The 18,178-nt window shown below is 43.8% G+C and overlaps 1 protein-coding gene across 1 annotated transcript in view; it reads left to right on the plus strand.

Annotated features, from left to right (window-relative positions):
* Window positions 1–701: 701 nt before the first annotated feature.
* VAPB (VAMP associated protein B and C) overlaps window positions 702–18,178 on the plus strand; it is a 37,507-nt gene continuing 20,030 nt past the window's right edge. The window contains exons 1-2 of the mRNA XM_030962988.1: window positions 702–1,051; window positions 16,568–16,720. Coding sequence (XP_030818848.1) covers window positions 994–1,051; window positions 16,568–16,720 — 211 coding nt within the window. The 5' untranslated portion in view covers window positions 702–993. The remainder of the gene's footprint in view (window positions 1,052–16,567; window positions 16,721–18,178) is intronic.

The raw sequence follows: 18,178 nt of genomic DNA on the forward strand, positions 1-18,178 counted from the left end.
TTAAACCATGCTGTAAATTTCAAAGAAATGTTTTAAAACATTGGAGTAAAAACCAACCAACCAAAGCTAAACACAAACAAAAATTCCCAAAACACAACCACCACAAACCACCTCAAAACAAACACAAAAACCCCAATGAGTAACCCAAAACTTTAAAAAAGGGGAGGAGGGATGTCTTAAAATCTGAGGTGACGTGAAGTTCTGGTTTTATTCATTAAAAAGCGAGTATTGCCTGCAGCAGATGCCGGTTCCCAGGGCTGCCCTGGCGCTGTGCGGCCCCGGGAGCTCCTCCTGTTCCCGTGAGCGCTTCCCTGCCCTTCCCCGAGCCCGGCCGGAGCTCCCGGCGCCGCTGGGAGCCGGGCAGGGGCGGCGAGAGGCCCGAGGGCTTCCCCTGCAGCCCTGAGGCCACACGGAGTAGAGGCCTAAAAAAACCACGCTGCTTCTGGACAACAAGGCGTTTATTACAAACCACGCTTTCCAGTGACGACTGAACGTTGTTTATTAGCCCTCTTTGTTCCCGAAACGCTCCGGGGAGGCACCTCCGGCCACGGGAGCGCCCGAGGAGAGGCGGCGCGGAGCCTCCCCCCGCGGCCCCTCACGGCGGGGCCGGGCTCACGTCAGCCGCCGCCGCAGCCTCTCCGCGGGCCCCTCCGTGCTGCATCATCCCGCCTCCCGCCCGCCCTGCCCGGCAGCGTGTGCGCCGCCAGCCGCCGCCCGACCGCCGGCCGCGCCTGTCCCCGCTCCGGGGCCGCCGGGACAGTGTGAACAACCACCGACGGGGGGGTGAAACAGTGCCCGAGCGACGGGGGAACGAGCAGCCGAGAGAGGGTGAACCGGCACCCGGGCGAGGAGTGAACCCGGCACCGGGCGCGCCCCCCGCCCGCCTTCCCTCCTCCCTCCCTTCCTCCCTCCCTCCCCTCTTCCTTCCCCTCCCTCCCCGTCCCTTCCTCTCTCCGCCTGGTGCCGCCACCGCCGAGGAGGAGGAGGAGGAACATGGCGAAAGCGGAGCAGGTCCTCAGCCTCGAACCGCAACACGAGCTCAAATTCAAAGGTACGCGGCGGCCGCCGCCATCCCTCGCCGCCGCTCCCCGCGCCGGGCGGGCGGCGCGGCCGCGCTCGGGGCCCGCTCCCGGCAGCCATTTTCCGGGGCCGGGCACCGCCGGCAGCTAAAATGTCCTTCAGCGCCGCGCCCGCCGCCCCGCCGGGGCCCCCGCCCGCCGCGGAGCCGCCCCCGGCCCGCCGGGGTCCCCCCCGCGCCGCCCTCAGCGCTGCCGCAGCCGCGGCGCGGGTGGGGGCGGCCCGCGGGGACGGCGCGGGGGTCCCGGCCGCCGCCTTCCCCGGGCGGCAGCGGGAGCACCGGGCTGTGCCCGGCTGACCTTCCCGGGGGCGGCGGCCGCGGACGGGGGGGCCCCGCGGGGCAGCGGCGGGAGCTGGGCTGCGTTTCCCGGGCCCCGCCGGGGGTGTGTGCGCGGCCCCGGCCGAAAGATCTGGTGCTGTAATGTAGGACAGCGATGTCCGTGAGGTAGGACTGGGAACCCAGGTGCCAGAAACCCTAGGAACGGATAAAGGGCTTAATCAAAAGACAGAATCGGGAAATTGCTAGCAATGGAGCCGTTTAAGTGTTCTGCGTGGGTCTTCTGTAAAAAATCTAGACGGAGGAAGGATGTTGGGAATAAGGTAACCAAGAAGGGTTTCTTCTGTAATGTGTCCCAGGCACTGTGGGGTTGCAATCATGTCTCTGGCCAAAAACGCGAGGCCTCTGGCCAGGTGCTGGGCAGCACTTCCTGGCTTTTCCTGCTTATAATTTAGCAAGCTTTTTGGCTAAATAAGTCACATAAGAATAGGCTGCCTGTGCAAAAGTCCATCCTTTAAATAAAAGTCTTGAATGGGTTTAGGCTTCCACTGGCACTGAAATTCCTGCCTTGCAGCCTGACAGCACAGCTGTAATACAATATTCTGGGATTACAAATAAGCGATCAGCAAGTTTATTTATGCGACCAGAGTCAGAGGTGTTTTACAGCTTCACTTGATTATCTGGCAAATAAGCTTCTTTTTTAAAAAATGGGGATCTGTTTATTGGCCTCTGGCAAAAATAATACTCCTTTAAAAAAAGCTTTCATGTACATTTTTAAATATAGAGGAGGTCTTTACAAGTTTTTATTAGTAAATATATTTGAACTATTAATACGAAGTGGGTTTTATCAAACAGCCTGTTAATAAACACTGGGGGGAACGAATATATCTTTGTTGTAAGCTGAAGTTGTTATGGCAGCAATATCAAACATGCTTAAGAAGGAAACTATTGTTGTTTTGATGTTCTTTGTGTTAAGTATGATTAGATTAAAATCACCTCTTGTTCTGGATAAAATTGCTTTCAGCAAACAAGCAAATCCAAGCTCAGGTGGGCAAAAAGTGGGCCCTTAATTGGCGCTGACTTGCTAATGAGACATAATTGTGGGTCAGGGTTTGTTTTTCATTCTTTTCTTCATCACAGGTAGATATAAACCTTGCCAGACTGTTTTTTCTTGAAGTAATGATAATTTGTCAGGCTGTCTTTCTTTCAGATGAGATTCTGGGCTCAATAACCAGTAGCCGTTGAAGTCAAATCAACTAACCATAGCGCTTTTGGTTGCCAGACCTTTAGCCAGCAACGCAAACTCCTTATGGCATAAAATGCTACTGGACTAACTGCAGCTATTAAATGGCTTAGTTTCAAAGTACACTTAAATATTAATGTCCAAACAGACTTAATGCTGTGGGCAGCATTCATATGCTTTGGCAATACCTCTGCCTTACAGTCCTTTCTAGCAAGCAGTGCTGAGCGCTGTCCTTCATTCAGGAAACACCAGGTTGAAGTAAATTCATGAAGTAAATTCTGCTCTAAGCATTTCTTGCCCTACTAATCTTGTGATGACATACTGCCTGGTCATAGGGCTGAAATGATATTGTTACCTTTGTAAATAGTTGCATTGATTTCCAGAGTGTTCCTTGGCCCTGTACAAGTAGATCCAGGCTGACAGAGGTCATGGAGCTGCTGACTGGTACAGGCATCCTTATGGTGTGTGCTGAAAGACATGGTACTCAATGTAGGAAACTGAGATTGGGCTGTAAACCTAATACTGGAAATGGTGAAGGGCTGAATCCAAATGCAGATAGGTAGAAAAAGCAGAAAATTGTTCGCTCTGCTGCTGTTGAAAGGCTCTGTGTAGCTCTTCAGTATAAAATTTAGAGGGAGGTAGAATGTCAGGAATAATATAGTGAATAAGGATGTCTTCTATAATGTGTCCCAGTCACTTTGGGGTTGCAGCCATGGCCTGCACTTTCACTTCCAAAGGGTTGAAAACCATTTTATAGAAGCTTTTGTAGCCCCTTGGTTTTGCAGTGAATCTCATAAATTCATTTGGTGCTCTGTTTCAAAATACCGTGCTTGTGTCTCGTTTGAAAAAAATATCAAAGGAGTTTTTCATGCTGGAATTTTTTTTCACAGCATGTGAACATGAGCAGGGGTTGTCTTTCCTCCCGCCTCGCATCTCCTACAGCAGAGCACACATGCTCCAAAATAGCATCAGCGTGTGCTGTGCTGAAATGCAGCTGTGAGTCGTGGGAGGCAGAACACCATTAGGTGGCTGAAGGTGCCCACTTCTTGCCCTGCTCTCTGATGCCATGTGAAATAGGAGCTTCACTGGCTTGCCAGTGACTTCCTTCACTTCTTGGTCATTGTAGGCTTGCAAAAAAATAATCCAGCTAAAGGTTTCCAGCTCAGCATTCACTGGTAACAAATGGTGAAAAAGAACGTTGTTGGTATACGTGACATTTACATTTATGTTTCCCTTTATTTCTTCTTTTTTTCAATCTAAGAGACGACATTAATCTGCCAAGAATTTGTTAGAACATTTGGGGCTCTGACTTTAAGAATTGCTAGGTTTAAACCTGAACAAGGATGTGGAATTGTGCTGCAGGATGCCTCCTGCCCCTCACAGGATGGCTGCCCACCGAGGCTGATCTGTCTTTTCACCATATGTGCCCACCAGGACTAGAGATCGGCTGTTTAATGCCAGCAAGTCAAATTTTGTTAAAATATAGCGTATTTTAGGACTCCCCTGGGTTTGTAGTGTTTGAGATGCTGCTGGGGCAGTGTTGCTCAGGAGGGGTGGCACAGATGGGCGGTGGTGGAGGCTGAGGGACATTTTGGTAGCGTTTCTGGAGGTTTGCTCCAGGTTAGGCTGGACTTATGACTCAGCACTCTGTCCGTGCTCCCCAAGTGGCTCCCGGCAGTACTGCCAAGCAGGGATTAGTGCCTTGCTAAACTCTGCCAGTCGTGCCAGGTGGAAATGCAGGTTCCTGTCCCCAGTATGCGATCCTGTACCTATGCAGGATGTCACTGTGTAGCTTTGCTTTCTGCTAAGGGCACAACTATGAACCAGAGCAGCTGATCCTCTCCGCTGCTAACAGAGCCCCTGACCTGGGGCTGTCACCTGTCACTGGCTCAGGGACAAGCCCTGGCTACCTCAGAGCTGCAGCCCAAAGGTGTGGCCTCGGCCTGTATTGGTGTCCTCAGTCCAGCAGTGCATCTGCAGCATTGAAATGTTCAGAACGTAGTGTTTACCCCAGTCCTGTGCAGTTTGTGTTTCCATGGTAGGGTGGCTGCCACTCCCTGCTGAGGCACTCTGAGCTCCTCCAGGTTAGCCTGAGTAAACTCCAGCCAGATCTGCTCATTGCAGTGAGGGCGTGCAAAGCCTCCTGTGTGTGACAGGAATATCCCCTTCTACCAGATAGCAAGCTAAGGCTCTTCAGTCCAACAGGCCAGTAACATTTGGGATGTGAGATTAGTGTTTGCTGAAGCTGCTGTTGCCAAGTCTCAGAAGAGAGGTTCAGGGCATGTGGACTATTCACTTACGTCTCTGTCCCTGTCCTGATCCATTGGGAATGGTTGAATCACTCATGCTCTGAAGGTATTGGGAGGAATTTGACTTCGTGCTCATTGTTTTCTGTATTGGATAAATAGGAATTTCTAGTCACAGGCCATGTTTAAGAATGTAAAATAGTGACATTATTGTGAGTAGTTGGCTGTTTAGGATAATTAATATGCATCTTTGAAGCTGAATGTTTATATGCTGTTTTCTTTAAACTCTTAGAGCCCTCCTGGTATTCACAGCAGAATGGCAGCCAGTACTAGGATTTCTTTACTCTTTGAAGGCTGCTGTGCCAATGGCTGTCTGCTTTCCTGCTGAAAAATGTACCAGCCCTTGCTTCCCTGTGTCTGGCCTGATGCCAAGTCAAGTCATTGTTACTGCATTAAATATGAGTAAACCTTTGCATCTCTACATATTTGAATTTAATTATCAAATCATAGTCTTGAAAAGGGGACATAGTATTTAAATAACAGGCAGGCTTCCTAAATCTACACAAATTTATCCTAAAATATATCTCAGTTATCAAAGAAAATCAGTCTTTTTCTGGTGCAGTTAATGATGCACTCACTTTTTCTGCAGCTTAGCTAAAATCAATAACTTATTCTATTAAACATTTGTTTAGTTGCACAGACCTGCTGCATCTCACTGAATTACTCTGATTTCACGTACTCCATTGGTTTTATAATTAATTCATCACTTTGCATAGTCTCTTCACTTTAGAAGAGAGGTGTTAGGAGGGAAAAAACTGGAGGTAAGAGAGGGTGGTGATGCATTGTGCATTTCTTACAACACATCTCTTTGAAAGGTGGAATAAGTTGAAGATTGTGCTTCTCTTGAGCTTTCTTAATCTGCTGATGTCCTGTACACTAGAGACACAACACTCAACAGCTCCAATGGGAAAGGAGAAAGGAATTGTACGTGTGGGACTAACAAAAATTTGAAACTTTGAATAGGATGATTGGAGCACCAAAGAACAATTGAGGTGTGTGAAGCAGTCAAGGAGGTTTAACTGTATTTTCTGGTAAATTTAATTAATGTATTTAGGTCTCCCAAGACTATTTCCAAAAATACCACAATCTCCTTGAAGGCTTTGGTCAATGTGATTTACGGGTTAAGGACTTTTGAATAATTTTGTACTGCACAGATTTTAAGAATTCCAGTTGAAGTTATGAGCATTAATAGGATCAAAGTATTACTATTTCAGGCAAAGACCTAATGGAGTGATAAAATTTGTTACTTGGCCGTTGCTTCTCTTAGTTTTGTGAGATTTTGTGTTTTAAATGTGGTCAACTCCTTGCCTTTACTGTACAGAATGGGCCACATACACTCACAGCTTCCTGTTCCTTGGGAATCCTGTGTTTGTCCATGGATTTTCAGCTCACTTTGAGCTGTGGAGCTATTGTAATGATACGTGAAAAAGTTTTTCAAGTTTGTTATTTAAAGCTCATCAGGATGGCAGCCTGCCAGTCTGATTTGGTTGCTGCGATGTGACCTCTATTCATCACTTCAGAAGATATATCTGATAAGAGATTATATTGAAAATACAGATGGAAGGGGTGGCTCTCTCAAGTCCTGGGAGCATGGCTGTCATGGCAAAATGAAGACACAGTTAATGTGTCAGAGTGGATGCAGGTTCACAGTGGTACTTAGCAGTAAATTGTATTTACCAGCTGCTGCCCTGCATGCCATGTGCAGTGTCCTGTCACCCGTGAAAGGAATATAGAGTAGAAATTTATACAGCAGCTCCTGATAGTGCCTCCTCATTGGAAAATAAATTATTACCTATTTTTCCTCACAGTGCAAGATTCATAAATTAAAAACTTACCAGTAATTGTGTAATGCCTTATTTCTTTTAAAATAGGTTAGCTGTCATTAAATACAAGAGTGAATTCTGTTTAATTGCTCTCTAATTCAGAATTAGGATTGTAAAAATTCAAGTACAAACCTTTAAATAGATTGTCAGATCTGTTTTGAAACTCAGCTGGAAAAAAGGCATCATCACCATAGCAAATGATCCAACTTCATGAGCTCAGGTCAGCTTACATCTATGAACAAATACCCAATTTTAAAAGCAGCTTAATTTGTTCTATGCAGCCAGCTCTGGAAGGTATTGATTGCATCAAATGAGTTTTGGATCAAATGAACAACTTCTACATATGTTATAATGCAATTTTTGTAGGAAACTGGGCGAGGGAGGGTTTGTCCTGTTTCTGAGTGCCTCTGAGCACAGCTTTCTGCCCAGCTGAGGCGGTGCAGGAATCAAATGACCCTTGCTAATTCTGCCCACATCTTGCAGTCACACTCATTTTCTACTATCTTGTTACCATATTGGTCTTATGTTTGCTGCCTGCTGGGAACAGCTAATAACTACTGAATGCATTTCATAGTTGGTACAATAACAGGCTCTTTACTTTCCCTGTCAGTGTGACTGCTTGGCTTTGAAAGCCTTATTGATGGTGTTTGCAACAGTTCTGTTTGTGGTGACAGCTGTTGTTTCAGACTTAAATTTCATCTTTGTATTTGTAAGAAACGTGATCTTTAACATTATCATCTTGCTGCTGCAATTGTTGTTTTGTTGGGGTTTTTCCGCAAGTAAATCCTCACTGATTAGGTCAGGAATTCTTCCCAGTTGGAGCACTCTCCCCTCTAGGTGAGGGATTGGCACTGGTGTGACAGTTCCTGCCACAACATTGAAGGTCTTTTGTCTTCCTGTGTGATTACCAGAGGCAGAAAGGAAGCTTATTTTATATTCATATATGAATATTTAACTACCAGTTTGTCCAAGCTAGGGGTTAGATTCATGCTAAGTCTCTTCCTCTGGCATTTGACCCAGTATTTTTTCAATATATAAACTCTTTCAGTGCTCTGTAGACCAAGATGTCTGTAGAGCCATAGAAGATATTTTCTGAGATGCCTGGGATGTTGTTGAGTTTAAAATTTGGCCTGCTAGGCAACCTTTTGTAAGGAGGGATTTGTGCCGTGGCTCTGGAGCAGCTGTCCAGTCCTTGCTGTCCCTGGCAGTGTGTGCAGAGCAAATCCCCATTGCCCTGTGTGATTCAGGGCAGGCTAGGGCTGCACACCTGCCCTGATTGTGGCTGTGTGTTCACACCAGCAGCACCAGCCAGACTGAGGATGCTCTGTTCTTTCTCTATTAGAGCTGTTCTGAAAATTGCTCAATTCAGCTGGAATTCTCCTGGCCTCAAACGCATTTGTACAGATTGGGTCCTGCTGCTGCCTGCAGTACTTACCCCACGTTTTTATAAATACTTTATGAAAATAATCTCTTTGCTAAACTACTTTAGTGTCTAGTTCTCTGAGCTGTATACAAAGTCCCTCATACCATGGTGCATGGATTAAAGATTTTATCGTTCTAAATTTAATCCTGTTTTCTTGGTTGGTTTCCACGAGGGGTGGAAAAATAGAGAAGGAGGAGGTTTGCCTGGTGATCCAGTTATTTAGGATGCAGATTATAAAATCATGTAGGTGTGGGGATCACTATGGAGCCAAATCTTATGTTTTTGCAAGCAATTGAAAAGACAAATTATTTGTGCTTGTAGAAGGCATGTCAAATGACTATATAATTCTTTTAAGAAAAAAAAATTGCACTTTCTTGTTTTTCCCAAGACTGCTACTTTTTTCATCACAGCTAGTTAGCTTCATCCTTGCTGGTGCTTCTGATGTTTCTCCCAGCTGTTCACCCTCCCCCTTGTGCAGTTTCATGTTTGTTGTCTGTTGATATTTGCAGTTAGTGCTTCTTGTGATATGTGAATTAACAATATATTTTGTATTTTCTCAAAACATTTGCATTTCCTCTGGATTGTGATTTCTCATCTTCTGGCCTTTCCATATTTTTACCAGACTAGGAGCAGAGATAAAAAGGCAGTAACATTTTTTCCCCCTTAATTTTTGTATAGCTGGTTTTACACTGTGCTTAGTGATGTCATACAGTGGTGCAATGATCACAGAATCATGGAATTGTTTAGGTTAGAAAAGACAGAAGTTTAGGCTTGAAGAACACAACTTGACATTTGTTTCTTGTTCTATGCCACACATATAAACTGTCAGATTTTTTTTTTCTGATTATGTTTTCTCTCTGCTGCTGGCTAAATTTCTGATTTTGTTTTGGTTTTTTTTTCCTTTGGTCCTGAAAGTACAGTTAATAGGCTGGTTTTCAAGTAGCTCCCATGAAATAGCTCAGGATTCCTTCCTTTTTTGTAGCCACTGCCTATTTTATGTGGCTTGGGTTTTTTTAACTTATTAGAAAAGCAGCTATTCTTTGTGCATCCCCAGAATATCTAATTGTGTTTGTTTCTTCTGGTATTTTCGACTTATGCACAGTTTTGCACTTTAAAATATTTGCTCATTTGCTATTTAAGTTGCACATCCAGTTTCTCTATTTGAGGAGTATATGTGAGCGTAAAATTAGAGCAGTTTAGTTGCTCCTTCCCTAACATTTTGATGTGCATTTGAAATGGAGATTAGTGATGAAATTAGACCAGGAAAAAATCACTTTAGAAGAAAAAGTGTAGCTTGGATTGGTGATTAAAATCAGGATGGTTCTTCCAGGGAAACATTTTACATTGATTTCAGTCTTCAGCAGTGTTTTTGTCGGGGAGGTTTGCACCTCAAGGCTTCATTGCTCTGTTGCTGCATCCCCACTTCTCCTGGGAGCTTGGGCTTTGTTTTTGTCCTTTCCATAGCCCGTGGATGGAGCTCCAGGCTATGTACAAGAAGGAGATGTCTTACCTAAGTGAATCTGGCTACATCATGGTTATTGAGAGAGATGCAGCTGCTGTCCCAGTGTTTCCTGAGCTGTTTTCATACCTGGACAGAGTTGGCTCATGTGATATTTGTGTGCAGAATGAGCAAGGTAATACAATCTGTCTGGCACTCGGTCCTGAAAGGATCTGAAAGCACAGCTGAAACAGAGATCCACCTCTGAAAGCTCACCAGGGCTGCTCTCAGTCTCTTGTTCGTGCAAGTGTGTGCAGAAATCTGGTTTAACTTTATGATGCAGAGAAGATATTTCATGTTGTGTGATTTTGTTGCTGAAGTTTGCTGTAGGTAATGTTTGGGTGTAGAAAAACTCTGAAGAGATCAATTGGGAAAAAACAAATGACACTGGTACCAAAATTATATGAAGGACATATTCTTCTGTTTCCCTTGGCAAGCTAATGTGTGGCCTCTCAGTTCTTACAGCTGTGAAGTCAGACTGTTAATGGTCCTCTGAGAGATAAAAGGTGACAAAAATTACATACTAACAAATACCCTGAAAATAGTCTTCAGTCTCATATTTGTTTGGGGTTTGGGCTTTTTTCCCAATTAAGCATGAGGTGTGCTCTGAGAAAAATAGTTCATGCTGGAATAGGCCAGGGAAGGACGCTGATTAATCCATCTAAATGGAGTAACTTACTGCCAACCTTGCTCCAACTTTGGTGTCTGAATCATGTCATTTTGTTGGGTTTCTGCACCCCTTTTTTTTTTTTTTCCTCTCAGGTCACTTTATTGATTGCATACTTCTTTAAAAAATTGCTCCACTGCATCAGCTATTGCATAGGGAGTGATGTAGATGTTGCTTCTATTTTTGTAATATTTTTTCATGCAGGCATCCACTCTTTGACACAGCAGAAGTGGAAGGGACCACTCCCCTCCTGTCACTTTGTTTCAAGGGCTCTTTTGGGTGAGGAGGTGGGTGCTGGGAGTAAAGATGTCAATTCCACAGGGCTGGGGGTTTGTAGTTAATTCCTTTTAAAATCTGAGCTGAGGTCAAAAGGTTGGCATGTGGTTTACACAAGGATTTTTAAAAATAATTACCAAATTTGGGGGATTTGGGTTGTCTCAGTGAGTTACTTGTGAAATCAGATATTTATGCAACACAGGCTCTTCTTGCTTCTGATTTTTTGGCTTCTTTGATTTCAAAAGTTGCGGATGCTCACTTAATTATGAGAGTCTCCAGAGCCAGATGATGATGATGATGATTAAACCTTGGCACACAGTACTTTTTAAAACACTAATCTTCACAAGATTCTGTGTAATTAGGTAAGTATTCTCCTTACTTGACGGAGAGGGAAACTATAAGGGTCCAAACCTGCTTCTGTTTTGGAGTTGCTGTCAACTCTCAAGGCTCTTAATAGCAGAAGATCAAGCCCTTAAGTGATTTGTCTAAAGACAAGTAAGGTGGTGGGAGAGTTTGATTGGATCTTGGGTGTTGTTGATTCTCAGGCACCTGGCTGATAGCTCAAGATGTCTTGCTTGACATTTCAGCTCTTTTCATTTTAGTGTTTATCTTCAAAGGTCATCAGCTTTATATATGACTTTAAAAGAAGCGTGCAGTAAGTCAGGGTCTTCACCTGTTATTGACCCTCTTGCACATCACTACTGGTTTTATTTTGCCTGTCTCTCTAATGCTGATAGACATCCACAGAAATAAAATGGGAGAGTCCATGGAAATAAAATGAAATCACTTGGTGTTGTCAGGGGCAGTAAAGGAACTGAGAAACCACTCGAATGTGAAGATGAGAAAAGTTGCAGGTAGAAAGACTGAACTGATCAGATGGAGACAGGGGTATGGTGGCTGTTTGATGGTTCTGACACCTCTTTCTAGAGCAGGGCAAGGGGCGTCCCAGTTTGAGGGGCTGGCAGAGCTGGGGGAGGCACTTAATGCCATGGGAGAGGGGCCGGTGTGGGGTGTGGGGTGGGGGAAGGGATGAGTATCAGCCCCCATCCTTTCCCCTCACACAGGGCCAGTGTGACTCTTTCACTGGATTAATTCCTGCTCCATGTGGACATTTACCAGTCACATGTAGGATTTGGGCTCTTGAGAATAGTCACAAAACAATTTAGGTTTCCCCTCTATTGCTTTCTACCATCTCCCTTATTAAAGATTCTTCAGTTACCTTTCAATGGCTGATTAATGTGTCAGGTGATTAATGACTTTCATCTGACACATCAGTGGGATTAAACCATGGTGAAATACATCCTTCTCCTCCTATTATTGCATTCCGCTGCTTTCCACAAAGGAAGTACAAGAGAGGTTATCTCATGAGGAGCTCTGCCTGTATTGCTGGCTGTTTCCAATTACCTTGCTGTTGGATACATGTCTGTGGTGAGCTGGAGTTGCAAAAGTTGTTTAGGGGAAGATGCTGAAAGTGCATCTAAAACACTCTGGATATAACATGGACAACTTGATAAGAATTTATTCTTAGTCTTGTGGATCAATGGTTGCCAGTTGTATCAAATATTCCTGCAGTGCTTTTCTTTGAAGAGTTCGCTACAATTTTAGGATTGCCTAGCTTTTAGCAGATGAGAATTTGCATTAAATTTAAGTACAGACAAAATGATGAATGTGCCTTAATTACTTTCAGCAGCTATGCCAACACTACAAGTGTGACTGCAGCACGTATGCCCAGATGTGCTTGCAAGCTTTAACCTGCGACTGTGAGACCTTAAATTGGCAGAATGCTGTGCAGGAAGATGCAGTTTCCCTGATGCCAGCTCTGAGTGCTGCTCATTCTGGCTGAAAGCTGATTCTCCTTTTTCTTTTCCCCACTGTCCCCTCCCTCTCTCTGGTAAGTGGATTAATTTCCAGCCCCAGCAGCTCCCTGGCTCTGCTCTTGGCCCATGCAGAGGAACACAGTGCAACTTGCACAGGCAGCTGGCGGAGATGAGAGGCCAGACCACCTCCCCTCTCAGCAGTGAGATGGGCTCTTGCAGAAAATAAGCAACCCTGTGGCCCAGCTGATGTGTGTCGTTAATGATAAAGATGTAGTGATAATTGCAGGTACAGATCTGCAGAGGACTGTCCCTGCTGGGTTTGAATGTTCCTGCCCAAGCCTGTGCCATCAAAGCTTTCCCTCTGCTGGCACTTATGCTAAATTCCTACATGTGCCAAACACCATGAGGGCTGGTTATTTGCCATGCCAAAGCGTGGAATTTTGGTTAAGGTGAGGATGGTTGTGTTAAGATGTAGTACAAATGATGTGGCTGTGTAATGTGGTTTCTTTGAGGAACGAGTGGCAAGGAACTCACAGTGAGTACTGTGCTCATCAAAAAGTTATCAGCCTGAATTTGCTGAAACAATTATGGGCAATTTCTATTGCAGTGAGGGTTATTTAAAATTTAAATAGAGTTGACATCATGTTCTTTTGACCTAATTCCCAGACTTTTTTATCGTTACTAAAATGGTGTGGGATATTACAATGCCATGTGCTGCAGCATGGCTCTCTAAGGAAAGGTTGATACAGCACTGGTGTTTGAATAGGAAATGGACTGGAAATTTCTGAGGTAACATTGTAATCTTCAAACATGAAGGCTTTGCTTTCTGGGTGAAAAGCCACAGTTCAGTAACAACCCTGCTGAAAAGTAGTCCTATGAAAAACCAGGATACCTCTTATTATTTGTTGTTTTATGAGTATAGAAGGTGATGTTTCTTTTCCTTTCAGTAATACTGCTAGTTTGTGTATCACTAGATGCCCACTTTGCATTACCATGTGTTGACCTTATTTTGGCAGGAGAAAGTCACCAAGCCCTTGTGGAGTATTTCAGATTTTCAGCACCAAATTCAATTTACTACATTCTTCCATGCTCCCATGACACCCCCATGTCAGATGATGCATGTACCGACCCTGTTTCCCATAACTTTGTCCTTGGGATGACATAGTTATTCTTCTCATGATCTTTAAAAAACATGTGAGAAAAATAGTTGGGATGATTTTAAAAAGCAAATTGTCATTTGGAAAGCACCTTGCCTTAGTATGAGTTCCACTTATCTAGAAATATTATTATGAGCAATTAAAAAAAACCATTCACAACAAAATAATGTGATTAAGTAAGGGTTGTGGGTTTAAGAGTCAGTCTTCACTTGCTGCTTTCACCCAAGGACCATCCAGGTGCACCAGTCTGGCTTCACTGTGCTTTCAACCCACCTTGGGAGTACAAGCATTGTCCAGGTGTTGCATAAACTTGTATAAATAGTCCATCCACTTGTAACGAGGACAAAGTTACCAGAAAGATTGTAGAGTGTTTTCTCTTACTGTATTTGGGTACGATTCCCAAAGAGCCAATGCCTTGCATTGGAAAATGAAGCTGCAGGGTTGATGTGCATCTCACATGACTGTTAACACCCACACCAGCTTTATCTGCAGTGCTCAAATCCAGATGTTGGAAAGCAAAGGTGTATTTCCAGTGCAGAATTAGCTTGTGTCTCTCCTGGGATAAGTTCTCCCACATACACCAACCTCCCCAAAACCTGTTACCTTGGCTGTAGTAATCCAACAACAGGCAACCAAGATTTCATTTCAGCCCGAGTTGGCAGTCCATGGGCCTTGCTCTTAAAGGGCAAGCCAGCCAAGTGATAATATTTCACTGCCATGCCCCAGTTACTCCTGAGTAATACCCTGTGGTCTGTTTATTTTTTTACTTCAGGAGACCTTAATTGGCACGTTAATCCTGCATTTGTCTGCTGTGTTTTGCTTTGCTGCAGAGTTTGAACAGCAGGGCCATAAGAATGAGTGTGCTTGCCGACAGGTTTGCTGGAAGCAGATGTCAACCTTCTAGTACAGTTGTGGTGGCTGTAAAACCTGTAATTTGGGGGAAATGTAGCTAAAGAAACTGTTTAGGGTTTAGTGGACAGAATAGAAGAGGAAACACCAAGCAGACAAGAAGAAATGAGTTCCGTCTGAAAGGTTTTGCTGCCAAATATTTTGGTGTGATCTATGTTAGCAATAAGTAATTCCATTTGGAAATTATTTTCCACACAGAATTGTTGTCGTATTACTATTTCAAACAGCAGCTCTGTGCTGGGGCACACAAATCTTGCACACATTCATGGATCAGCCAAGTAAAAACATGGTATTTCCCCCAGGAAATCTATCCCAGCATGCAGACCAGTAAAGAACTACCGAGGATGCAGCTGCAGATGAAGGGCTTTGTACAGCCAACCCTCCCCCTGTGCTGGAACAGCTCAAGCTGTAATTTTTTAGTAAAGACACATCCTTATTGCATAGGCATCCTATAATTTCTTCTGAAATGTTAGATTTCTCCCTGTTAGGGCTGTTATGAAGATCTGCTACTGTCCTTACACACCTAAATGTTTGCTGGATTTTTCTGATGGTTTGGCTTATTTTAACTTCTTTAACAACTCATGACTGCTTCTGGCCAGTTATTTTCCATTAGCTTAAAGTCTCTCCCTGCATGCAGAACACAGAGAAAACTTTACAGCTGTGTTTCATTCTCTTTCACATCTCAGTGTTTCACCAGGCACAGGTCTAGTGAAACCTTTGCCATGGGATCTGAAAATTTTATTGCTTCTGATTTTTTAGCTCCCATTGCATTGCCAAGCTGGTTTGCTCAGGGTGCAGGCAGAAGTGGTGCTGCCTTGTTGTCTGGTTGGGGTTGTTATGTGTGTGATTGTTTTGAGGCTTTTCCCCTTCTAATTACTTTATACAAATTGGATCAAGGATAGAGGTTGCAGGACTGTAGTACTGTTACCGCTGGATTAAATTTGGTTTTAGGAGACAAATTTGTGTAGAATAAGAACCAAACTTAAATTACATCAAGGCATCCATGCTGGCAGAGCAGGCTGGTGGAATGCTGCCTGCCAGTATTTTTATTATCGTCATCATTCACGCTTTTTCAATTTTAGGGTTGCCATTTCTGCAAGGAAAAGTTTGATGCTTTTTTTGGACTAATTTGCTTTTACTCCTGAGGACAAATGAAGGTATTTTATTCAGGCATCAAATTAATCACTTGTATGGACAAGACAGTTGATCAAAGTGTGGTTATATTTCTTTTAATTTTACTTCTTTACCATCTGTGAGGGACTGTAGTTGTGTGCTACCTGTCTGATTTATCAGTGTCTTGTAGGAAATCAGCCTTTCTTCTGCCTGAGGGATTTGGGAGTTTCAATTAGCTGGTGAGCCTGAGAGAAAAGGATTTGCGTGCACTTGGTTTTGCAGCACTTGACAATGGTTTGATTTTGGCGTTGCTAATATGGAAATTTTCACCAGTGCTCTCAGTGTCTAAAAATTTTCCTATTTCCACATGGTTATTTCCTGTCCTGGGCGAGGTAGGCTACTTCATTTCTCCTGGTTTATAATTTCTAGTTGCCAAGACAGTTTATAAAAAAATAAAAGAACTTGGTAGACAAAAGGAGATGGATCCTGCATGCTTGTCTTGCTGGTTTTGATATGGCATTCCTGAATACCTGCTGGAATCCTGGTTCTGTGGAGGTCCAGCTTCATGTGCAGATGGATCTGTGGTAGTCCTTGGTTCCCATTCCTTGGTTAACAAAGTGTGCTGTACTCACTACTTACACCTACAGCATGTGGTATCTCTGCTAGCCTGGGCTTCTGTGACTAGAATGGAGCAACTGTGACACAGCAGGGAGTTTGGCATCCTTTGAATGCCATGTTGTGGTGTTGGCACAATGTGTGAATGATTTCCCCCTTTTGTTTTGCTGTTAATGATGAGCTCTTGGGCTGAGGCCTGGCTGCAGCCTCAGCTTTGCGTGCGCGATTATCTGTACGTGCTGCAGATGGAAATTGAACATCTAATTACTTTATAAGATTTGTGAACAGAGATTTAGAGCCTGCTTAGCCTCTGCTTGAAAAGTGCTTTCTGTGTGATTTCAAGTCTGCTTTTGCTCTCCTCCTCAGGTCCTTTCACAGACGTGGTCACTACAAACCTGAAGCTCGGCAACCCCACGGACAGAAATGTGTGCTTCAAAGTTAAGACCACAGCACCACGTAGATACTGTGTAAGGCCCAACAGTGGAATTATCGATGCAGGAACATCAATTAATGTTTCTGGTAAGCCATTCAAGCAGTTCTTTGCTGATTGAAAATAGCTTCTTATGATCAATTATTTCTTGGAATGCCTTGCAGCCTGAAAGTATTTTGGTGAATCCAAGAGGTTGTGTTTTCATGGAGAAGCAGCCATTTCATGTATCCTTACTTCCCTTACTTCTGGTCTAGCAGTAACAGGTTTGGTCTTACATCTTGCTTTGGAGAGGAAAAAGCAAAAATACACAAATGACTGATACGGTTCATTAACAGCCTCAGCCAGCATATCCAAACCAGTCCTGCTGCAGCCCTGCCCTCCCTCTGGGATTATTTTTGTACAGTTAGTTTTTTGCCAGTTTAACTTCCTGAACCAGCTCACCGTGGGGTCAAACAAGTGCTTGGATGAGCACATTGAGGGAGGAATAAAACTGGGTGGATTGTAGCCACTGGTTTAGACTGGTGTGGGCTGATGGCAAACTGCCTTTGATTTAACCAACAGTGAAAACATTTACGTTCAAACCATGCTTGTTTTGTGTGCCTTGAAGATTCAGTATCCTTTGGTGTTAAGAATGTCAAATGACTAAATCTTTGCTGTTGCATAGGAAAAGTTAATGATTTTCTCTAATGAGTCAGTAGCTCTTCACTTGCCTAAGTTTGGTAATGGAAAAGCAAAGGAGTGGCTTACTTTGAAAGCATAAAGAGCTGAGTATTCTCACAAACAGTATCTGTGTGTTATTAACTTGCTGATAATATATTCTCTCAATAACTTCTCTGATGCATGTTCTTAATAAAGAATTCTATCAAAGGATGTAGTTGTGGCATATTGGATGAATGAGGTCAGACTTGAGTTAAGAAAATTATTCCTCTAAACCTGCAGATTCAGATTTGGTTTGCTATTCTTAAAAAAATTAATATTGGCATATAAGAAATATTATTGATAGGTTATACAGTTTACTCCTACTAACCTCTTTTAGCCTGGGATAAAATTTTGGGATGCCAAAACCACTGCTTTTTACTTGAAAAAATGAACATGTAAAAATTGAGTTCAATTTCTTACTTAATAAATTTAAAATATTTAAACACCTCACCCTTGGAGAGAGCTTGCTTCAACAAAATAAAAATTGATCCTAAAATGACTTTGCACTGGAAAATTAAGCAACTCTAATCCTATGAGTCTTCTTATACATGCCCATATTTGCACACTCATTGATCTGTTGTCTGTGGGATATCTGTGGTGTCAAATTGACTGTGCAAAGGGCTGCAGGATTGTGCCTCCCTTGCAGTTAATCCCAGGGGAATGGCAGTGGGGAGGTAACCAGGGAGTGGTGGGAGCTCCAGGTGGGGCAGGCAAAGCACTTCTGCTTCAGGAGAGGGCCAGCACGTACCCAGTGAGCTCTGAAATGACTAATATGTAAATGAAAAAGCTCTCTGGAGAGAAATGGAGATTTTGAAAAGTCGGAACAATTCCCAAGTAAAGCTGTCTGT

Source organism: Camarhynchus parvulus, chromosome 20 (assembly GCF_901933205.1).
Source record: "Camarhynchus parvulus chromosome 20, STF_HiC, whole genome shotgun sequence".
NCBI classification, from domain to species: domain Eukaryota; kingdom Metazoa; phylum Chordata; class Aves; order Passeriformes; family Thraupidae; genus Camarhynchus; species Camarhynchus parvulus.